This window comes from Hippopotamus amphibius, chromosome 2 (assembly GCF_030028045.1).
Source record: "Hippopotamus amphibius kiboko isolate mHipAmp2 chromosome 2, mHipAmp2.hap2, whole genome shotgun sequence".
Taxonomy (NCBI): Eukaryota; Metazoa; Chordata; class Mammalia; order Artiodactyla; family Hippopotamidae; genus Hippopotamus; species Hippopotamus amphibius.
The window spans coordinates 43987730-44009348 of NC_080187.1; the positions used below are offsets into that span (position 1 = coordinate 43987730).

At 33.3% G+C, this 21619-nt stretch overlaps 1 protein-coding gene across 3 annotated transcripts in view; it reads right to left on the reverse strand.

Annotated features, from left to right (window-relative positions):
- VPS13A (vacuolar protein sorting 13 homolog A) overlaps positions 1–21619 on the reverse strand; it is a 261903-nt gene that overhangs the window by 19615 nt on the left and 220669 nt on the right. For 2 of the 3 annotated variants that reach the window (XM_057725285.1, XM_057725287.1), the window contains 9 exons: positions 20173–20286; positions 19158–19303; positions 17882–17963; positions 16920–17033; positions 15764–15839; positions 15399–15562; positions 15041–15086; positions 14811–14934; positions 8543–8657 (listed from right to left, as the gene is read on the reverse strand). In XM_057725285.1, coding sequence (XP_057581268.1) covers positions 8543–8657; positions 14811–14934; positions 15041–15086; positions 15399–15562; positions 15764–15839; positions 16920–17033; positions 17882–17963; positions 19158–19303; positions 20173–20286 — 981 coding nt within the window. Of the gene's footprint in view, positions 1–7706; positions 8341–8542; positions 8658–14810; positions 14935–15040; positions 15087–15398; positions 15563–15763; positions 15840–16919; positions 17034–17881; positions 17964–19157; positions 19304–20172; positions 20287–21619 lie in introns of those variants that run through there. The other variant, XM_057725286.1, reaches the window with a different exon arrangement.

The following is a 21619-nucleotide window of genomic DNA, read 5'->3' on the forward strand; positions in this document are numbered from 1 at the left end:
CTTTTCATAATTTATACTAAAGTCTTCTAACAACTTTATTGTTAGAGCACACACTAAAAGAAAAATATGAATGAACTTTACTAAGCCCAAGTGATGTTGAGAATCTTATGTACTGTTCAAAGTAACCAGGGGACACTGGAAGGTAGGGCTCTCATATATCAGTAGAGAAGTCATGGGTTGAGTCTCAGGTTACAATTTAGCACCTTTAGATAAATAAAGGTTAAAGACCTTTTAAAGTAATACTTACTGCACAATTTTAGCTCTATTTGCACATCCTCGGTAAGTAGAAAGTAAGACTCAAATTGAACCTATCTGAGCTTAACATTTTTGTTTTTTTTCACATTAAATGTGCTACATTTTCTATTTTAATAATATTTATCCTCCCTTAACATACTTACAAAATTTATGAGATGAAATGATGACAAACTTTTGAAAAAGATTCAGTAATCAAATTGGTCTCACTTCAGTTACTGGATTAAAAAATAATTTAAAAATTCACTGTACACTTTTTTTGACAAAGAGAAAATGGGAACCTCCCCTAAGTGGAATCATCACCTCCAGAAAAAAGACAATATCAAAGTCTTATTCACACAATATTTTTGTGTAACTCTGGAAGGTTCTAAGCGGGGTGAATTATCCCACTGGTCCAAAATACAGTTAGTGGGACTTACTACTAAATATTCAAAAGTATAGGCTTTCAAAAATGATGTGCCAAAGACTCTACAAAAGAGTTCTGTTAAGCTAATAAATGAGGTATGAGAATCCTATCCAACCTGGGCAGGTAATCTTTTCATGGTATCTGCTTTATCTGAGATGCTAACTCTAATCTGCCTTGATAACAGAGTCTGGCTCTCTTCAATTTTCTCATCCCATTCAGAAGTATGCTTCTGGAGAGGAAGAGTTAAAAATGAAGAGTGAAATCCAATGAGCCTTTATCTCCTAGTTCATGTTCACTTACTCAAAATTTCAGATGAAGCCAGGAAGAATGTTCAGCACTACTCTGGTGATCTGACTGCCTATGATAAGCCCTTTTTTCCAGATCAGTAGTAATTCTCCTCCAGAAGTAAAGGGAAAGACCACATCAGCTGAAGGCAGTTATCTTCCAATTGCTATTAAGGCAGTGTTTGAAGCTAATTATAAACATCTGTAATTTCTGAAAGAAAAGAAATATACAACAAACAAAAACAGCCTCCCTTCTACAACAACTTATATAATGGCAACTATGATATCTTTGTAAGAGATTCAAAGACAACACAGATAAAATTTTTAAAAGTCTGAAATGGTGAAAAATACTACCCCCATGGGACAATCCAGCTGTCAATATTCATACACAATGAAAAACACAAGGATTATACACACATGTACACACAAATGAATTTTAAGAGGAGAAGATTTACTTAAGGGGTAAATTTTTGTTAAAAAGGCAGTCAAAAGGTAAAAATATGTTCAATCAAAAAGAAGAAGCTTCTAAATCAGCTATAGAAATATACGAGGATGAGTCAAAAATTATCTGCACCCCAGTTATATTAAAACTTGTATAAATTCTACAGCCAGGGTGCGGATAATTTTTGACTCGCCCTCATATAAAGGTTCTGCTAGTGATAATGTATTTCAGAAGTAAAGACTAGGTTTCCCACATTGGAGACTGATTGGGCCACTTTTTTTAAATCTTCAGACGTTAATATTTACAATAAAATATAAAATATATAACAAATTTATATATTTGAATCATAATTACATGAATAAAAATTAAAAAATTAAATACACCATAATAAATGGTAGGGAGACAGGGTACTTTTTTCTATTCTATTCCTATTTTTCTTTACTGAGCATATATTACTTTCACAATGTAGAAAATAATCTACTTTAATTTTTGAAAAATTTCACATCTTTTGTAAAATACTAAAACTGCAGATTGAGAATCAATGTTAGTCCAGTGATTCACAAGAGATTTACCTTTTTCTATGGAGTGCGAGTCTCTAAATTTTTTAATTCAAAGAAACCTCAAGTTTTATTGAATACATTCAAAAAATCGTTGTAGACATAATATACTTAATAAGTTATTCATAAATGATAATTTATAGTAGAAAAACATAGCCAATTAAGAAGAAAAACATTCCTGATTAAGAATTATATATGCTGTACCCTGATTATCTGTTTATAAAAACACAACTATATTTTGAATGCTCAAATGATTAAGGATCTCTAAGAAATAGCATAATGCAAATTTAGTACATATCTTTGTTACCATTTCACTGCACAGAGTAATGTATATGCAATGAAGAGGGTTACATTAAAAACCAATTTTACAAAATTATTAAATGTTTATTTTAAAGCTGATATTTGGAGGTACACTACTCCTATATATATATTGGTTGATATGAAATAATTGTTAAATAAATTTATCATACTGATTGAGAGAGAATTATAGACATGAAAATGGGTATACCACGTTAAAACAAACCAAACCACAAATTCCTACATATGACCATCATAAATTATTCTAGTTAGCTCCCTAACACAGTCTGTATTATTTGAAATTGTTTCATCCTTCTTTGATTCAGGACTTTCTGTAATGTTTTGTATAGGATGGCTTGTACTCACTGCACTTCATAAATTTGAATTCATCCACTGAAATTAAGATTAAATTAACAATCTAAACATTTTTAATTGATCTCCATTTATTTCAAAGGTGTAGGGATAAAATAACAAAATTGACATTCTTTTCACATATCCATCATAATTATTATTTGACTTGAATAATCTGTTTATCTTATTTAGACCCTATAGGACCTTTAATATATTTTGGACTACTACAATAAATTATAAAAATGCAAGGAAACGTATAAAGCAAAAAACTGAGGCTTGAAGATACAGTAGAAAAGTACTCAATAACAGTTGGGGTGGCTATTTCTGGTCCTCCTCCCATCACTACAGGAAAGTATAATGCAAAATTTCATCACAGGATTTAAATCAGACAAACTACTATAGTAGCTATTATAGCAGTCATCATTCTATAGTGTACATGACCCTGGGACATAAAATATAGCAGCACATACTTCATGTTGAACTCTGATGTCCTAGTCATAGACCTAAAATGGCTCAATCTGTTAATTTTCATAACATGACCTGAAAGTCAACACTCAACAACGCACCAATATGTGTTTGAACAATTTCAGAAGGTAAAATTTATAAGATTCTGATTATTTTAAAAACAGAAGCAAACTGAATTTATTCCAAGTTTCTTTTTTATAAGGAATATTGAAAGTCAGCAATATTACTCTGGATTTACATTTGTTATATCTATACCAATGGGAGCACTAATTAATTTCATTTATAGGCTCTTATAAACAGATTATTTATCCATGGTGATAGGTGTTCACAATTTTAGGATTTTTATAAATTTTCCTGCCAGTTTTCACTATGTTATTCAAGTGTCAAGCAGACACAAAGGAAAATAGAGAATGAGTGATTATTCCCTTAGAAGAGAAAAGAACACTCTATACCTTTTTCTATACATAAGCAATAACCACACAGAAATTTATAATATAAATAAAGTTAAAGGATATGGAAAGGTGTGGTATTTCATAGTCAATCTTTCAAACCCAGTTTTCTCACTAGACTTCATTTATTAGATCGATACTCCCATTTTTAAAGTTCTAATTAATTATAAAGCCACTAATAAACAAACAAAAAAACTGTTTATCTCATTTAAAATCCCACAATTGAACTCATTTTCTATATATCTGATGAGGAATAAGAAGATATTTTTGTCAAGTCCTCTATCTCTATCAAGAAAATGTAGAGCAATCCTCAGTCTTAAATTTTTCTCAAATAAAATTAACATAATAAATATATTTTTTAAACTGGAAAAATAATTAATACCTGACAGCAGAGAAGCTTGAAAAGATTATTTCACTGGGGCAGGAAAACAGAAACAGAAAGAACAAGGGCAATTAAACTGTTAAAAGACTATATATCACTTCTAGGGGCTAAAAACTTAAGGATAAATCCCTCAGGCCACATGAACAAAGTTTACTAGTTACTAGAATATTTCAAATCCTTAACAGAGATTTTAAATAAATGTAATTCTACCTCCAATCTCTTTTCATTAAAATGGTAAGGCACTGCTGAAATATCCAGAACTTTTTCCAGATAAATTCATAAGGACCTTTATGAAATCTGTACCACAGAATTAAGTGTCATAGACCAACCACAGGAAAATCAGTAAATGTCTTGAAAACAAGACGTTTAGCATTTTCTCCTTTAGGAAGGCCTCATGCTTAGCAAAGTAGGAATCAAGCAGTCAATGAAGAAATTACCAGACATACACAATACATAACAATAAGCTATGTTCTCTCCAGCTGCCAGTAGAAGCAGCGGGCTTTGATTTTGACCAAGGGTGAGAGAGCAGTAGATGCATGACAAATACAAATTGTCTCTGATACTAGTAATGACTATTTTCACGGTCACTGTTTTAATTGATTTACTTACTCCAAAAACATAAGAATACCATATTTTGATGCAAACTAATTAAATTCTTTGACATTCACATATTTCTTAGTCCTATCATACACAACCTTGCTTTCTACTTAATCTGAATCAAATCTAGACAGGTAGAAATCTCAAGAGCTAAATTTTTTAGCTTCTTTTTTTGGTAAGCTCAATATGAAAAAATCTGAAATAGTCATTTTCTAAGAAATAGAGAATAATGATTTATAGAGATAAAATCTTGATAAACCTAAGAATTAGAAGGGACTCAAATCATTGGCTAAATAAATTAAACCAAAAGCTGAACAATTAAGGCAATTATCTACTACAATCTAATATAAGTTCATTATAAGCAAAATGCTTCACATAAATTAAGGTAAATGTTACTTTGTTGATCCAAATGCAGAGAAGTCATAAAGGATTAAATATCATCCTACTAACAGTCATTAACTTTTTAGAGGTTTCTTTTTTTTTAAAGTACATCTGATACACTAGAAAAATAGAAGAAAAAGTTTCATCTAAGTTTGAAATTGAAAAAAAAAGGCTTCAGTACACAAAACATAAAACAGATTTGCTTATACATCTTTCAGCAACACAGATAACATTTTCCCAATACTACCCAGAAGAAATACATATAACTATGCTTGCTATAAAAATTCTACTATCCTGAATTAATTCATAACATTTTATAATAAGGTTATAGCACATGGATATGTAAGTTAATAAGTAAATATAATGATTGTGAAACCAACTTTGCTCACTTTCACAAAAAGTATACAAAATAAAATGAAACAAAAGGAGAACCAAAGAACATTTGTTTTCATTCTCAGACTATAAATTATTTTACTATCTGACCTTTATGACAAATCATGAATGTTTCTTGTAATAGTAGTTTAACCTATGCAATTTTGGAATAGAACAACAAATTCGTATTGCTTCAAATTATATAAGTTTATTATTATTAAAAGAAATTTGACAAAATACTTCTAAAATGCTAAATAAATATAAAATATTGACTGGCTATTAGTATTCTTTTCCTTTTTTTTTTTTTCACTCATTACATTACAGGTCAGAAAATTTACAGAGAACATTAAAAGCAATATTTTGCAGATAATTTAAAATGAAACTAGTGAACAGTAAAGTAAATGTCTAACTTTAAATCTTAAAGACAAACTTATTACAAAGCTATAAAATACATACAAGCAAATGCTATAATATATAATATGCCCTACTTTGGCTATGAAATACATTTTTCTGTGCTTAAATAATGCAATAATTTTTGTTTCTGAAAATATATAGAAAAACATTTTAAAAGGAAAAAGTGCTTATTACTCCCTAAAAATGGACATATGGACATTATGGTAGCATACAAAACATGTTAATGAAACATTCCAAATAAAATGACAGAGAACATATGAATTTTAACACCTCAGATCTGACTAATCATCGTCCTCATTATCATCATCACTACTTCTACTGTGAGTCATAATCCACGCCCTGTAGACCTGAATTTTCTGTAAGCATGGTAAAGAAAAAAGAAGCATAAAGGTTAGTTAAGTATGGCAAACTGCTTGGAAAAAGATGTAAAATTATGAAATGTTTAAGAAGTCAATAATTTTGAAGAAGACTTCAGCTATAAATGGGGCAGTAATTATGGATATAATATTTCATAACCTAACAGACAACTAAACTCCACTGGTTGGTACACAATGTATAAAATAGCTTGATGATACCAGTAAACTATTTTGTGACTATGTTACAATTATTCTATGTCTCTAGTATGCAACTTTAATGGACTACTAGGAAGTGCAATGATAATGTGCCACTTTCTAGATAGAAAGGTACACAATAAAAGAACTGTCTCATATTCAATTATCATCTATAGGCATATATAATTTGGTGAACACAGAGCACTCTTTTCAGAAAATTAGAAAATAAAAGGACAACATTTGAAAGTATTAACTATTTTCTAAGGGCCTTATTATTAAATCACTTAGATTAAATCTAGGTAGATGAGATTTGAAATACTGTTTATAAGTCATCTACTTCTATGCCACAGTACTGGTATTTGTATATTTTAAAGTGTTTGCTATTAGTAAAGTTTTGATTCAAAAAAGAACCATTACCACTAAAGCAACAACCAACTTCTTACACCTGTAAGAAAATAATGCCAAACACAAACATCCTTCTGGTGAATTCCTTATAGGTATTCCAACTAATACTGTGTTTAATGCTCTGGCTGAAAAATAAGTAGTGGCTGACAAGGACTGTGAGTTCTTAGTCATTTAAACAACTCTTTTAACAATTAATTCTAAGACTGTCCTACTAAAAATGACGGGCATGTTTAAAAATACAGGCAACAGTCATGATCTTAAATCCCAAACTTTAACGCTTTAGAAAACAATCAATGGAAAAAAGTGTAGAACAAATTTACTTGTTACTGAAATCAAGTAATCAACTGTGAGAACCTGTTGGTATCTCATGGCTTTCTTATCATCTGTTCCCTAATAATGAGGATGTATGTTGTAAACTCTCGTCACTACTTCATCCTTACTTCCTAAGTTTATAAAATAGTTTCTCATGAAATATTTTTAGTTTTTTGAAAGGTAATTTGATAACTTCAGTCTAGTAAAATGAATTAGTAATATGTTAATTGTGTTCTAATAAGGGAAGCCAGTTACTGAGTAGATATGTATGTTTCAATTGTATAACTATAGATGACTTTATTTTCAAAGAATGGTATGCTGTCATTGTAGAGTTTGTCAACATGCCGTTTAGAACACAATCTCTCAGTAGATTGCCAGTTCTATCCCAACATGTAATTATTGTGATGCTTTAAAAACATTTTAAATACGATGTAAAACCACTTAACTAAATTAGCACAATACTTACAGTTTATGAAGTACATTTAAAGCAAAATTATATACTGTGTATGCAGCGGGTAAAATACTAAATTTTAAAATCTTTATCCTGATCACTTTAAACATAACAATATTTAAAATATCAAGACTATAAAAGAAGGACCATATCTCCCCACAATTTATTATTACTATGAGTATTTCACAGTCTGTACAATGAGTATTTTCAAGTCTATATAATTTATTATTACTATGAGTATTTTCAAGACTATTTTCACATGAATGATTTAATTTAGTATTCTACATCTAAACCACAGAAATGACTTTAAATTGGTATATCTTATTGGGTATGTTATCTATAGCATAATACAGATTTTAAAAAGCTCAATTTACAAAGAAGTTATATAAACAGATAAAATATTCTATCTTCAAACTGACTATTGCTCTAAAAGCTAATTTTCCTTACTAAAAGATGTTGGTTTTCATGTGAATTTTTTATCAATTCCACAGGGTCTTAAACAGACCACACAAGCATAAAGCAGGAAGAGGGTCATGGCCATTTGAGCATTTTCAAAAGAAAAGCAGGAGAACCAAAGAATTCACAATAGCAGTGGTCATGATTTTTTTCCTTACCCATGCCTAACTGGACATAAGGACTATATCTGGAATAAAAGCTGTTAGTGGTTTGAAGGAAGCACCCTAAACAGAAATGGCCTAAGTGGGTAAATAAGTACCATCAACTATGAGGGTACATAAGGCAGAAAGGCTTTCAACAAATCTAGCAAATCCAGTACAGAACTAAGAATACCCTATAAAAAGATCAGATTTGCTAAAAATCCTATACAAAAAGTTACCAATATAAAAGCTTTTCTTTGCATTCAAAATACTGAAACAGCTGTACGTAGTTTGTAAACTTTAAGACTAAAATCTACTGCTGGCTTTCACTTGCAAAGTCATGCATTAACTGTTTTCATATCAAACTTTTTGATGCCTGTAAAAAAGAAAAAAAAAAATCTTATAGTAAATAAATGTACATTTAAAACCTAAGTAAATGTAAGAAACTTTAAATGGAATTAAGCAAAACATGTAAAAGTCCAAATAATCTAATACATATTTAAAGCATTATGTAGCTACTTTAAAAAAAGCTGACTTGACTAAATTAATCCTAATTCATAAGATATTTCTTCACCCACCTGTAACATTTGATTTCCAGTACCATCCCTCAACCTGTAAGGTCTGATAACTCCATCTTCATTAAAGAACCTAGGGGGTCGCAAACTCTCCACTTCACTGGAAGTCTCTGTAGCTCTGGAGGGAAATCATATAATTTGATTTTAAAAATTACTCAAAAACTCCTAAGTATACTTTAAAATGCAACTACTAAAAAAAGATCTTCTTTTGGATAAAATGAGACTATTACATCACTTCTCTTTTTTTTAAATCTGTCTTTTGACACAAATAATGTAAATTCTCTAGAAAAATGGAGAACGGTAAAGAAGTTTGGTTATAGATTCTCTTGGATTTTCTTTTTGGATGTGTTGGGTCTTCATTGCTGCACACGGGCATTCTCTAGTTGCAGCCAACAAGGGGCTACTGTTCATTTGGTGCTCGAGCTTCTCATTGCAGTGGCATCTCTTGTTGCAGAGCATGGGCTCTTGGCCCGTGGGCTTCAGCAGTTGTGCAGGCTCAGTAGTTGCAGCTCTCGGGCTCTAGAACTCAGGTTCAGTAGTTGTGGCACATGGGCTTAGTTGCTCCACAGCATGTGGTATCTTCCCACAACAGGGCTCAAACCTGTGTCCCCTGCATTGGCAGGCAGATTCTTTTTTTTTCCCCAAGCTCTTTATTGGAATATAATTGCTTTACACTCTTGTACCAGCTTTTGAGGTACACCAAAGTGAGTCAGCTGTATTTATACATATATCCCCATATCCCCTCCTTCCCGTGACTCCCTTCCACCCTCCCTGTCCTGACCCTCTAAGGCATCACCCATCATCGAGTTGATCTCCCGTTGTTATACAGCAACTTCCCACTAGCTATTTATTTTACAGTTGGTAGTGTATCTATGTCTATGCTACTCTCACTTCATCCCAGCTTCCCCTTCGCCCCCCCGCCCCCTCAACCCCGTGTCCTCCAGTCCATTCTCTGCATCTGCATCCTTATTCTTGCCCTGTCACTGAGTTCATCAGTACCATTTTTTTTTTAGATTCCATATATATGAGTTAGCATACAGTATTTGTTTTTCTCTTTCTGGCTTACTTCACTCTGTATAACAGTCTCTAGGTCTATCCACCTCATTACATATAGCTCCATTTCATTCCTTTTTATGGCTGAGTAATATTCCCCTGTATATGTGCCACATCTTCTTTATCCATTCATCTGTTGATTGGTATTTAGGTTGCTTCCATGTCCTGGCTACTGTAAATAGTGCTGCAATGAACATTACGGTACATGCTTCTTTTGGGATTACGGTTTTCTGTGGGTATATGCCCAGTAGTGGGATTACTGGATCACATGGTAGTTCCATTTTTAGTTTTTCAAGGAACCTCCAAACTGTTTTCCATAATGGCTGTATCAACTTACATTCCCACCAACAGTGCAGGAGAGTTCCCTTTTCTTCACACACTCTCCAACATTACTATTTCTAGATTTTTTGATGATGGTCATTCTGACCAGTGTAAGGTGATACCTCATTGTGGCTTTGACTTGCATTTCTCTAATGATTAGTGATGTTGAGCATCTTTTCATGTGTTTGTTGGCCATCTGTATGTCTTCTTTGGAGAAACGTCTATTTAGGTCTTCCGGCAGGTGGATTCTTAATCACTGCACCACCAGTGAAGTCCCTCTTGGATTTTCTTTGTAGACAATAATCAGAGAATCAGCATATGATTAGTTTTTTCTTTTCTGATTTCAGACTTTTAATTTCTTTTGCTTTCCTATTTCCTACTCTATTGCATTATCAGCTCCTCTAGCACAATGCTAAATACAAGAGGGGACTGAAAGCATCTTTCTCATTCTCAACTTTAAAGGGAAAGCTTCTAAGAGTGCTTCATGAAGTACAGACATCAGCAAGTTTTTTTTTTAAAGGCACTGCTTGTTAAGCCAAGGAAATTCTTTTCTTTTTTTTCTTTTTCTTTTTAAATTTTAAGCTATGTCTCTATTGCCCTTTTTTTTAATTAATTTTTTTTTTAAATTTTGGCTGCACTGGGTCTTTGTTGCTGCATGCGGGCTTTTCTCTAGCTGTGGTGGGCAGGGGCTATTCTTCGTTGCAGAGCACGAGCTCTAGGCGTGTGGGCTTCAGTAGTTATAGCACGTGGGCTCAGTAGTTGTGGCACATGGGCTTAGTTGCTCTGCGGCATGTGGGATCTCCCCAGCCCAGGGATCCAACCCATGTCCATTGCATTGGCAGGGGGATTCTTAACCACTGCACCACCAGGGAAGTCCCAGGAAATTCATTTCTACGCTTAGTTTGCTAACAGTTCTTTTTTTGTCATTATTGAAAGTCTTGAATGAGCAATGAATTTTAAATATTGAAGTTTTCCCTGGTCATTGCTGTGATCCTATGGTTTATCTCCTTCAATCTATTAATGCTTTAAGTCACATTACCTGGTTTTGTAATGTTCAAATACCCTCACATTCCTTCTACGGCTTGATATGCATTATCTGAAACACATATACACAGTGCACGATTTGGTAATATTTTATTTAACATTTTTTGACTATATGGACCTACATGAGAATGACATTTGTTCACTCATTCATTCAACAAATATTCACACATTCAATAAATATTAAGAGCTTACCATGTAATGTATCCATATGTATAGACACATGCATATGGATCAATTCTCCAATTAAAAGCAGAAATTGGCAGAATGGATAAGAAAAATGTGATCTAACTATATGCTGTCCACAAGAGGCTCAATTTAGAGCCAAAGACACAGATAAGTCAAAAGTAAAAGAATGGAAAAAGACATACCATGTAAATAATAGCCAAAAGAGAGCTGGAATGGCTATACTAAAATCAGAAAAAAATTTAGACGTAACAGAAAAAATCCCTATTAGACACAAAAAAGACATTTTACTTATTTTTTTAAATTAATTTTTATTGGAGTATAGTTGATTTACAATGGTGTGTTAGTTTCAGGTGTACAGCAAAGTGAATCAGTTCTACATATACATATACCCACTCTAATTTTTTAGATTCCTTTCCCACACAGGCCATTACAGGGTACTGAGCAGAGTTCCCTGTGCTATACAGTAGGTCTTTATTATTATCTATTTTACATATAGCAGTGTGTGTATGTCAATTCCAATCTCCCAATTTATCCCTCCCCCGTCTTAGCCCCAGGCAACCATAAGTTTGATTCCTACATCTGTAACTCTGTTTTGCAGATAAATTCATTTGAACCATTTTTTTTTAGATTCCACATATAAGCAGTATCATACTATATTTGTCTTTCTCTGTCTGACTTGCTTTACTCAGTATGACAATCTCTAGATCCATCCATGTTGTTGCAAATAGCATTATTCCATTCTTTTTTATGGCTAAGTAATACTCCATTGTATATATATACCACTTCTTCTCTATCCATTCATCCATTGATGGACATTTAGGTTGTTTCCGTGTCCTGGCTATTGTAAATAGTGCTGCAGTGAACACTGGGGTGCATGTATCTTTTTGAGTTATGGTTTTCTTCAGAGATATGCCCAGGAGAGGGATTGCTGGGCCATATGGTAGCTCTATTTTTAGTTTTTTAAGGAACCTCCACACTGTTCTCCATAGTGGCTGTACTAATTTACATTCCCACCAACAGTATAGGAGGGTTTCCTTTTCTCCACACCCTCTCAACCATTTATTGTTTGCAGATTTTTTTGATGATGGGCATTCTGACCAGTGTGAGGTGATACCTCACTGTAGTTTTGATTTGCATTTCTCTAGGAATTCGTGATGCTGAGCAGCTTTTCATGTGCTTTTTTAGCCACCGTATTTCTTCTTTGGAGAAATGTTTATTTAGGTCCTCTGCCTTTATATTTTTAATTAATTAATTAATTTATTGGCTGTGTTGGGTCTTCATTGTTGCACATGGTCTCTCTCTAGTTGTGGTGAGCAGGGGTTCTTCATTGTGGTGCGCGGGATCCTCACTGCAGTGGCTTCTCTTGTTGTGGAGCATGGGCTCTAGACACATGGGCTTCAGTAGTTGTGGCACATGGGTTCAATAACTACAGCTCATGTGCTCAAGAGTGCAGGCTCAAAGTTGTGGCACACAGGCTTAGTTGCTCCACAGCATGTGGGATTTTCCTGGAGCAGGGCTTGAACCCATGTCCCCTGCATTGGCAGGCAGATTTCTTAACCACTGTGCCACCTAGGAAGTCCCTTCTGACAATTTTTGATTGGGTTGTTTGTTTTTTGATATTGAGCTGCGTGAGCTGTTTGTATATTTTGGAGATTAATCCCTGGTCAATTGCTTCATTTGCAAATTCTTTCTCCCATTCTGAGGGTTGTCTTTTTGTTTACGGTTTCTTTTGCTGTGCAAAAGCTTTTAATTATTTTTGTTTATTTTCATTTGTTTATTTTTGTCTTTATTTTTATTTTCATTATTCTAGGAGGTGGATCAAAAAAGATCTTGTTGCAATTTATGTCAGAGTGTTCTGCTTATGTTTTCCTCTGAGAGTTGTATAGTATCTGGCCTTACATTTAGGTCTTTAATCCATCTTGAGTTTACTTTTGTGTGTGGTGTTAGGCAGTGTTCTAATTTCATTCGTTTACCTGTAGCTGTCCAGTTTTCCCAGCACCACTTATTGAAGAGGCTGTCTTTTCTCCATTGTATATTCTTGCCTCCTTTGTCATAGATTGGATGACCACAGGTGCATGGGTTATCTCTGGACTTTCTATCCTGTTCCATTGATATATATTTCTGTTTTTGTGCCAGTACCATACTGTTTTGATTACTGTAGCTTTGTAGTATAGTCTGAACTCAAGGAGCCTGATTGTTCCAGCTCTGTTTTTCTTTCTCAGGATTGCTTTGGCTATTCATGGTCTTTTTTGTTCCCATACAAATTGTAAATTTTTTTGTTCTAATTCTGTGAAAAATGCATTAGTAATTTGATAGGGATTGCACTGAAACTGTATATTGCCTCAGATAATATAGTCATTTTGACAATACTGACTCTTCCAAGCCAAGAATGTGGTATATCTTTCCATCTGTTTGTGTCACCTTTGATTTCTTTCATCAGTGTCTTACATAGCTTTCAGAGTACAGGTCTTCGGCCTCCTTAGGTAGGTTTATTCCTAGGTTTTTAATTCTTTTTGATGTGATGGTAAATGAGATTGTTTCCTTGATTTCTCTTTCTGATCTTTCTTTGTCAGTGTATAGGAATTCAAGAGACTCCTGTGTACTGATTTTGTATCCTGCAATTTTACCAAATTCATTGATGAGCTCTAGTAGTTTTCTGCTAGCAGCTTTAGGATTTTCTATGTATAGCATCATGTGATCTGCAAACAGTGATAATTTTACTTCTTCTTTTCCAATCTGGATTCCTTTTATTTCCTTTTCTTGTCTGATTGCCATGGTGAATTCCTTATGATTTATTGACTTTTGAGCTTCTCTAATGACTACGATTCAATAATTATATTCGTGAAACTAAAGTTAAAGGTCGAAAAAACTGAACCCTTTTTTCCAACCTTAACTCTAAACTAAAACTGGAAACACTCTGTTATGGTAATAGTATGAAATATTGACTTAAAAAGAGCAGCTCATTTAATGACAATATATATTCCTATACAGCAGGAATCAAGAGAAAATGCAAAAGAAAAAAGATCAGGGAGATATCCACCCACCAACTTTCTAAGTTAGGTTTCTAAGTCAAATGCATTAGCATGAATTTAATCAATTGTTTTATGTGATACAAACTCCTAGAACAGAGTTAACAATAATGCAACTACTAAATTTTAGTCTTATGCTAAATTTAATTTGGAGAAAAAAGGAACCTGTTTTAAAATTATTTGCACAAGTGAAGAGAAATAGAGGGAAAGGATGTAATAGTTTTATAACAAAATAAGATCATAAAGGAAGGGGTGAACACAAGCTGAGTTTGAACCTAGAACATAAAATGCCATTTTTTATTTCTCAAAAAAGGAGACAGAGTATTATATTTGCTAATTTTATAACTGATGTATAGCATTACATTATTGTAATGTATTTCAATCAAGGCAAGCGAAAAGTTTAATCTGCCAAACCTTTCCTGCCAAGGCTGCTGGGAATGAATGATGAATAAAGCAGAACCCTACGAAGCTGAAATGATGCAATCACAACAACTTAAAAAGTATCAAAAGCAATTAGGAAGAGCATATGCAACTTGCCATTATTGCAGGGTTCATAATTAAGTGCCTCAAGCCAAACAGATTTATCTCATTTTTCTTGGTTTAAGCATTTTACTCATATTTTATCAAAGAGAATTTACCTTTTTATTCCCTGAAATGTACTGCTAGCCATGTCTATGATGCCTCCAGTTGGCCTTGTCACTGCTCCAACCAAACCTTTCCCAACACCTTTAAAGAAACCAGCTGCTCCTTCTTTTTGAGCTCCTGGAAAGAAAAAAGACAGAGTCTTAGACAAATGGATTAGTAACGAAAATGGAATCAATTTATGAAAGCCTTGGTGATATATATCACTCAAAGGAGTTATACTTGCCTTTGATCGGTTTTGTAACAATTCCTGTTATGCCACTTACAAAACCCTAGAGGAAAAGCACAATTGAAAATTTACAATACTTTGACATGATAACTTGAAGAACTAAGTCTCGCTTACAAAAGAAATGCAGAGTTCTACTTTCTAGATACCATAAGAATTAATAAATTTCCTAAGTATTTTATTTAAACAGAATATTTTTAGAAGTTACTGACCTATTTTTTAGATGTCACAATCTACTGCTCCTCCAATATCCAAATAATATTTAAGTGAATAAAAGTTTTATGTCTATTTCCTTACTCACAGAATGTGGCTTTAAAAGATATTCCTAAAATGTTCACAACCATGGGAAATTTCTTACAGAAACTAATCCTTTTCCTCCACGAGTGATGCCTTCTCTAAGACCAGCTGGTTGCTTGTTCATGGCTTCTCTTCTCTTCTGTTGGTAGTCTTCATCCATAGTCATAGCTGCTACCCCTTTAGCCATAGCACTGGTGATTTTGGAGGCAGCACCAGCTAATCCACCTAGCAAAATTATAATACCTTTAGTAAAACAAAACATCATTATTTTCTAGCATAATCATCCTTGGTAGGCATTCTGTTTCTTTTCTTTTTTTTTTTTAAAAGGGGTCCTCCCAGAGCAGGGATCGAACCGGTGTCCTCTGCATTGGCAGGCGGATTCCCAACCACTGCACCACCTAGGAAGCCCAGCATTCTGTTTCTTACCAACAGCTCCACCAACTAGTGCTTTCAGTCCTAGTGCCATTCCTTCCACAAACTCCTCAGGACCTTGGATGGCTCCCTAAAGGATCAAAAAATAATAATAAATAAAGCTAAGTTTAAAGGTAAATTTTTTTTTTGATATATACAAGGAAAGTAGTAGTGACAAAAATAATAAAGAAGACCCAGAGAAAGTGACATCAGAAGAAAACTTCACATTAACATAATTCTCAGACATTTCATGACATTCAAAGTATAAAGGATAAAATGTTGGCAGTTGATCCAAACTTAGAAAGGAATATGACTATTCACCAAAGTGTACAAAAGATGCTTATTTGGATTATAAGTTATATGATGAGACGGTAACCACAAACTACTCTTTATAATTTTTTAAAAAAAGAAATAAGAACACTTCAATTTTTAATATTTCTAATGTTTTAGACTACAGTGTACAAAATAAATACTAATTTTACTTTATTTTTCATTATCCTCTATGTTTAAAAAGGAAAGTAGGAGAGTTTTGAATGTTCTGACAAATTTTTAAGGGACACAGATTATTAAGATTGCTTTACACAATGTCAGCTTGCATGTCCCACACCACTGTGCAAACTAAGACTGTGTGTCCATGGGAATCTTCCTTCTCCTACAGCATAAATTTTATCCACCTTTAATATTTCAGCAGAACACTTAATATTTGGTACTTCTTAGCAAAGTCTTAACTTTAAATTCTGAAGGAAAAGGTAAGTATTTCTCCCAAGACTCCTCAAAACCTCTTACCAGTGTCTGCTTCAAAATAATGTTCTTTTGTTGTGTTTCCAAAAATCTATTTACAACTACAACTCAACTTAATTGAACTCAACTTAACTGAACTCAACTTAATTGAACTGAACTTAATTGAAGTATAGCTGATTTACAATGTTGTGTTAGTTACCGGTATAGAGCAAAGTGATTCAGTTGTGTATGTGTATGTGTGTGTGTATATACTTTTTCATATTCTTTTCCATTATGATTTATTACAGGATATTTAATATAGTTCCTTGTGCTATACAGCAGGACCTTGTTGTTTATCTACTTTATATATAATAGTTTGTATGTGCTAATGGAATGCATTATTTATTCACAAGTATTAGTGTGATACATTGCACAAGATTAACTATTTTACCTGGTAAGGTTCATAAAAAAATGCTTCTACACCTTCAGAAAGTTCTCTAATCAAACCAAAGGGATTTCCCAAAACATCAAGTCCAAGAATAAGTACATACATCTGCTTAATGGCCTAAAAATGAAATATAAACATTAGTCAAATCAGATAATCAGACTATTTTTTTCCTTATATTCAGTACACATACGCAGTTTTTTCTGAGGCTAACACCCTTACCACCAATTTCAACCTAAACCATATCACCTTATTCATCACTAGTATTAGTTTTAAAAAGCAATTTGGTGTTAGAATATGAGAAATAATATGACCTATTTACATAAAGCTTTAGAATATGCAAAATTCTTTCACAACTATTTGTAACAGCTGTTATTACTGCCACCATTTTATAGACTAGAAAAACATACAGGTCAAATGATGTCTAGAGTCACACAGTGGGTAATCAGCAAAACTGGGATCCAAACCCAGGCTTCTTAAGTCATGGTCAGTGATCTATCCACCACACAACAGGTATCTCAATGCTCTATAAATTATACCATAAGATATAAGAGTCTTTAGAGGTGGACAAAAATCCATTAAAATAATATATCTAGCTGACTAAATAACTTAATTATGCTAAAAATATCCTATGTTCATCAGTCACTTACTGATAGTTTCCCTTGACCTCCTATTTTTTTTTAAATAAGTGAGGTGAATTACTTAGCTAATTATTATTTAAAGATTTACATCTAGTTCACACTGATCTGGGAAGGATTTCTGTTAAAGGATAAAAGTAGAAAGGCAAAAAATTGAAATGGTGGTTGGGCTTAATTTCTTTCTCTAGTCCTGAAGGAAAAAACCATGTTTTAAAATTTTGAGAACAGCTATTCATTTCCTTGCCAAATCTACATTATACATCTATAGACAAATAATGTTTTCACCATTTTATATCACTCTGTCCCTCTGTAAAATAACCTCAGACAAACCTGCTTTGAATAGTGTCTTATTACTTCAGACTGTAGTTCAGATGTTGTATGGAACTGATAGTTGAGTTCAAAAAATGCAAGCCTGAAAAAAAAACAAACCACATAAAAATGTATAAATATATATAGAGAAGGAGATTATGTTTTTAATATTAATGAATGGCTTTATTTTCCTTAGAATTTTTCTCCAAAAAACTTCCTTTTAGTACATTTTCCCATGCCAGTCAGAAAATCCACTCCTATACACATCTCTGCATATTCTGGTCAAAGAACCCTCTAAGAATCTGATAAAAGCTATGGATTTTATCTTCAGAAAAGCCATCAACATACACGTATTTTCACATAATTCAGGCAATTTAGAGACCCGCTGGGTCGCACTCATGGATATGAACTATATTTCTCAATTTTGTCCTATCATGGCCCACATGGAAAACGCTTGACACACTGAGATAAATGGAAGAGGTTGCTCAAGAATGGTCACGGTTCAGTTGCTGAAGGTCCTACATGATCATCTGACAGCTGAAGAACCACCATCAGTTTATTTATAACCTATTCATGGTATATACATGGATCCACTAACTGGAAAGTTCTATGCTAAGGATAGGACAGCAGCAAAATCCTATTTCTGATGTCTTCAAATCTGTGTTTTTTAATTTGACTGTCTACTAACTTTTATCTAGATTTACAGTTATGTCTTATTGGACTCATTCTTACTACTGTTCTTAATAATAGCTCTAGGTGCTATGTGCGAAGGTCATTCTTATTCTTAATAGTCTCCACTCAGACTCTCTGAGCCTCTTTGGTCAAATACTCTAATAGCTTACATTATGACTCACATTAAAGTGTAAACTCTTGACTGTAACATTTAAACTAATCCCTTCAGTTTTGCTATCATGGCATTTATTTTCTTCTAGTCACATATGCTTTGAGCAGTCTTGATCCCATAGGCCTTAAAGCAACATCTTTTAAGTACCGTAAATCACACCTTTGGGTATACAGTCTCTTAAGAATCCTTCCCTAGGCCAAAAAGGCCTTATATAACACACAAACTTGCATGGCCTCTGTCCCTCTTTCTTAAGGAAATTTAATAATTATTCTGTTATTTAACAGTTAAGGGTTAGCAGGCAATATGTTATTTAAATTATATTCCATTTAACAGCAAAAAAAATAGTTAGCCTATGATCTCTAATGTACTTTACACACTTTTTCACTTATAAAATTTTAATGTAAATATAAAATGGACTTTTCATCACTTTATAGATTTGAATATTAAACATACTTAAAAACTACATCTTGTACATCTGTAAGAGTGGCACCAATACTCTTCAGCAAAAGATTTAAAGAATGAATTGCCATCAGTCCTTCATGTTGTTCTGCATCTTTAGCTTCTTCACCACCTGAACTCAGTGAAACACTTAAATGCAACTAAAGAGATAAAGAGATAAATATTTAAAGCACTATCTTTATAATGACAATTTTTAACTCTTAAAATTCAATCTCATCTTAAATTCACTATACCATAAATAGGATTTCAAACTATCTAGATTATATCAAAATTAATAAGTGGAATGTTAAAAGAATTCAAAATCTAAAAAGCCCTTTAAAAAATTTAAATTCAGTAATGTATGATATTTAGTTCAATTCAATTCTTTTGGTAAACCTAGGAACATATTAATCTTTATATATTTTTTAATAACATTAACAATCTAGAAGTTGAAGCTTTTGAAAACAACTCATATATCTCCAGAAGTGAATGTTTCAACTACTAGAATTAAGTTAGCAAGGTGAAGATAGTTAAAAGGCACTTTTGTATTATGTGCATATATATATATTGTATATGTAGTTAAACGGTAATTTTCTTCAAGTATTATGTAAGTAACTTATAGAAATTTTATGTTAAGAACTTAGTTCCATTCAATCTTCAATTTTTAAATCAAAGTTGCTTTTTAAATTAATTTGAAACTTACACTAATTTCATACACAAAAGTTTGAAAATTGTCACTCAACACCTTAAGAGAAAGCAAGTTAACGTGATGTTAGGTCAAGAGGAAATCATATAAACACATACTGCAGGTGACTCCACTATTATTTCCACATGGTAAAAAATTATTATAATAATAAATAAAAATTTTAAAGTACCATTCATTATTTACTTATATTTGTAATTGTGAAGTTAAGAATTTATATACTATTGAAGAACATAATTTAAATGCTATATTCCCCCAAATAGATCAAATCAATTTGCTATTTCCTAGACTATCAAGGACAATAAAAATGACTTATTTTTCCCCTACCTTGATAGGAGATATATGGAAGTATTCATAGAGACTGACTTGTGATGAATCTCCTAATGAAACTATTTTATATTCTTCTTGGAAAGCTTCTATATCCTTATGAAAAAGCTCAACCTATAAAGGAACATAAAATATTAAAAACTTAAGGGATATATCTGCACAAGTATTAAGCTAATAGCTCACATGCTGTAGAATACTTCCCCATCATATTCAGATTCAACATTGTTCATGATTCAGAAGTTACTGCCTTAGAAGGGAAACTAACATCTCTACTGTTAGGAAAGTTCTGTCACTCACAAACTGATAAGCATATCTTCTATGTTTCCATCCAATGCATTAAGACACTAAGGTTTTCCTCATGTGACTACAGATTTTATTCCAAAAGGCCACGAATCCAATCCATCAACACTTTCTTAGGAATCATACAATCATAATGTACTTGCAGCTTTTTGGTAAATGCATTATTGACATCTACAGAAGCCACAAACATAATCAAAAAAGGGAAGGCATTGAAAGTAATTTTTCATGATGTGATTAGTGCTTTCATTCTTGATAATCAATACCACTTCTTTTCCAAATGCTCACAAATCTACTACTTCTATGTGTTGAGAAATGGCCCAACATTCATATTTTAACCAATTAACAAAAACTTCAAAATCATAGCCTTATTAAAAGTATACTTGGAAATTCACTTCTGGGATAACAGTGTAAAGAGCTCTTTAGACTAGCTGTCCAGTGAAACTGGTAAAATTTAATTAAAAAAACCCAAACTTTTAAGGCTTCTCTGAATGGTCCTAAGGCTATAAGCAAATAAAACATCTATTCAAGAAAATCTATAAAGATTTGGTAGGAGACTTCCTAGGTGGCGCAGTGGTTATGAATCTGCCTGCCAATGCAGGGGACACGGGTTTGATCCCTGCTCCAGGAAGATCCCACATGCCACAGAGCAACTAAGCCCATGTGCCACAACTATCCAGTCTGTGCTCTAGAGCCCATGTGCCACAACCTTTGAGCCTATGTGCTGCAACTACTGAAGCCCATGCACCTAGAGCCTGTGCTCTGCAACAAGAGAAGCCACTGCAATGAGGAGCCCGCACACCACAATGAAGAGTAGCCCCCGCTCACCACAACTAGAGAAAGCCCTTGTGCAGCATCAAAGACCCAATGCAGCTAATTAAAAAAAAAAAAAAAATTGGTAGGAAAAGTGAGTCTGTGGTATTTGAAAAAGGACCATTCTCTCAGTTCCCCCTCCCAACTCAATAAGCCAGAACTCCAGTCTAGACTGGTGCACCCAAGAACCTCTCTGCCCCACCTCCAACTGGAGGACTTTCTTCTTGGGAGGAACAGATGTGAGCATTTCTCATCCTGCCCCCAGCTATTAGCTGCTGAGGCTAAACTGCAGGGGAAGAGGGAGCTTCCCTCTTCTGCCCAGCCCCCATTCAGAGAA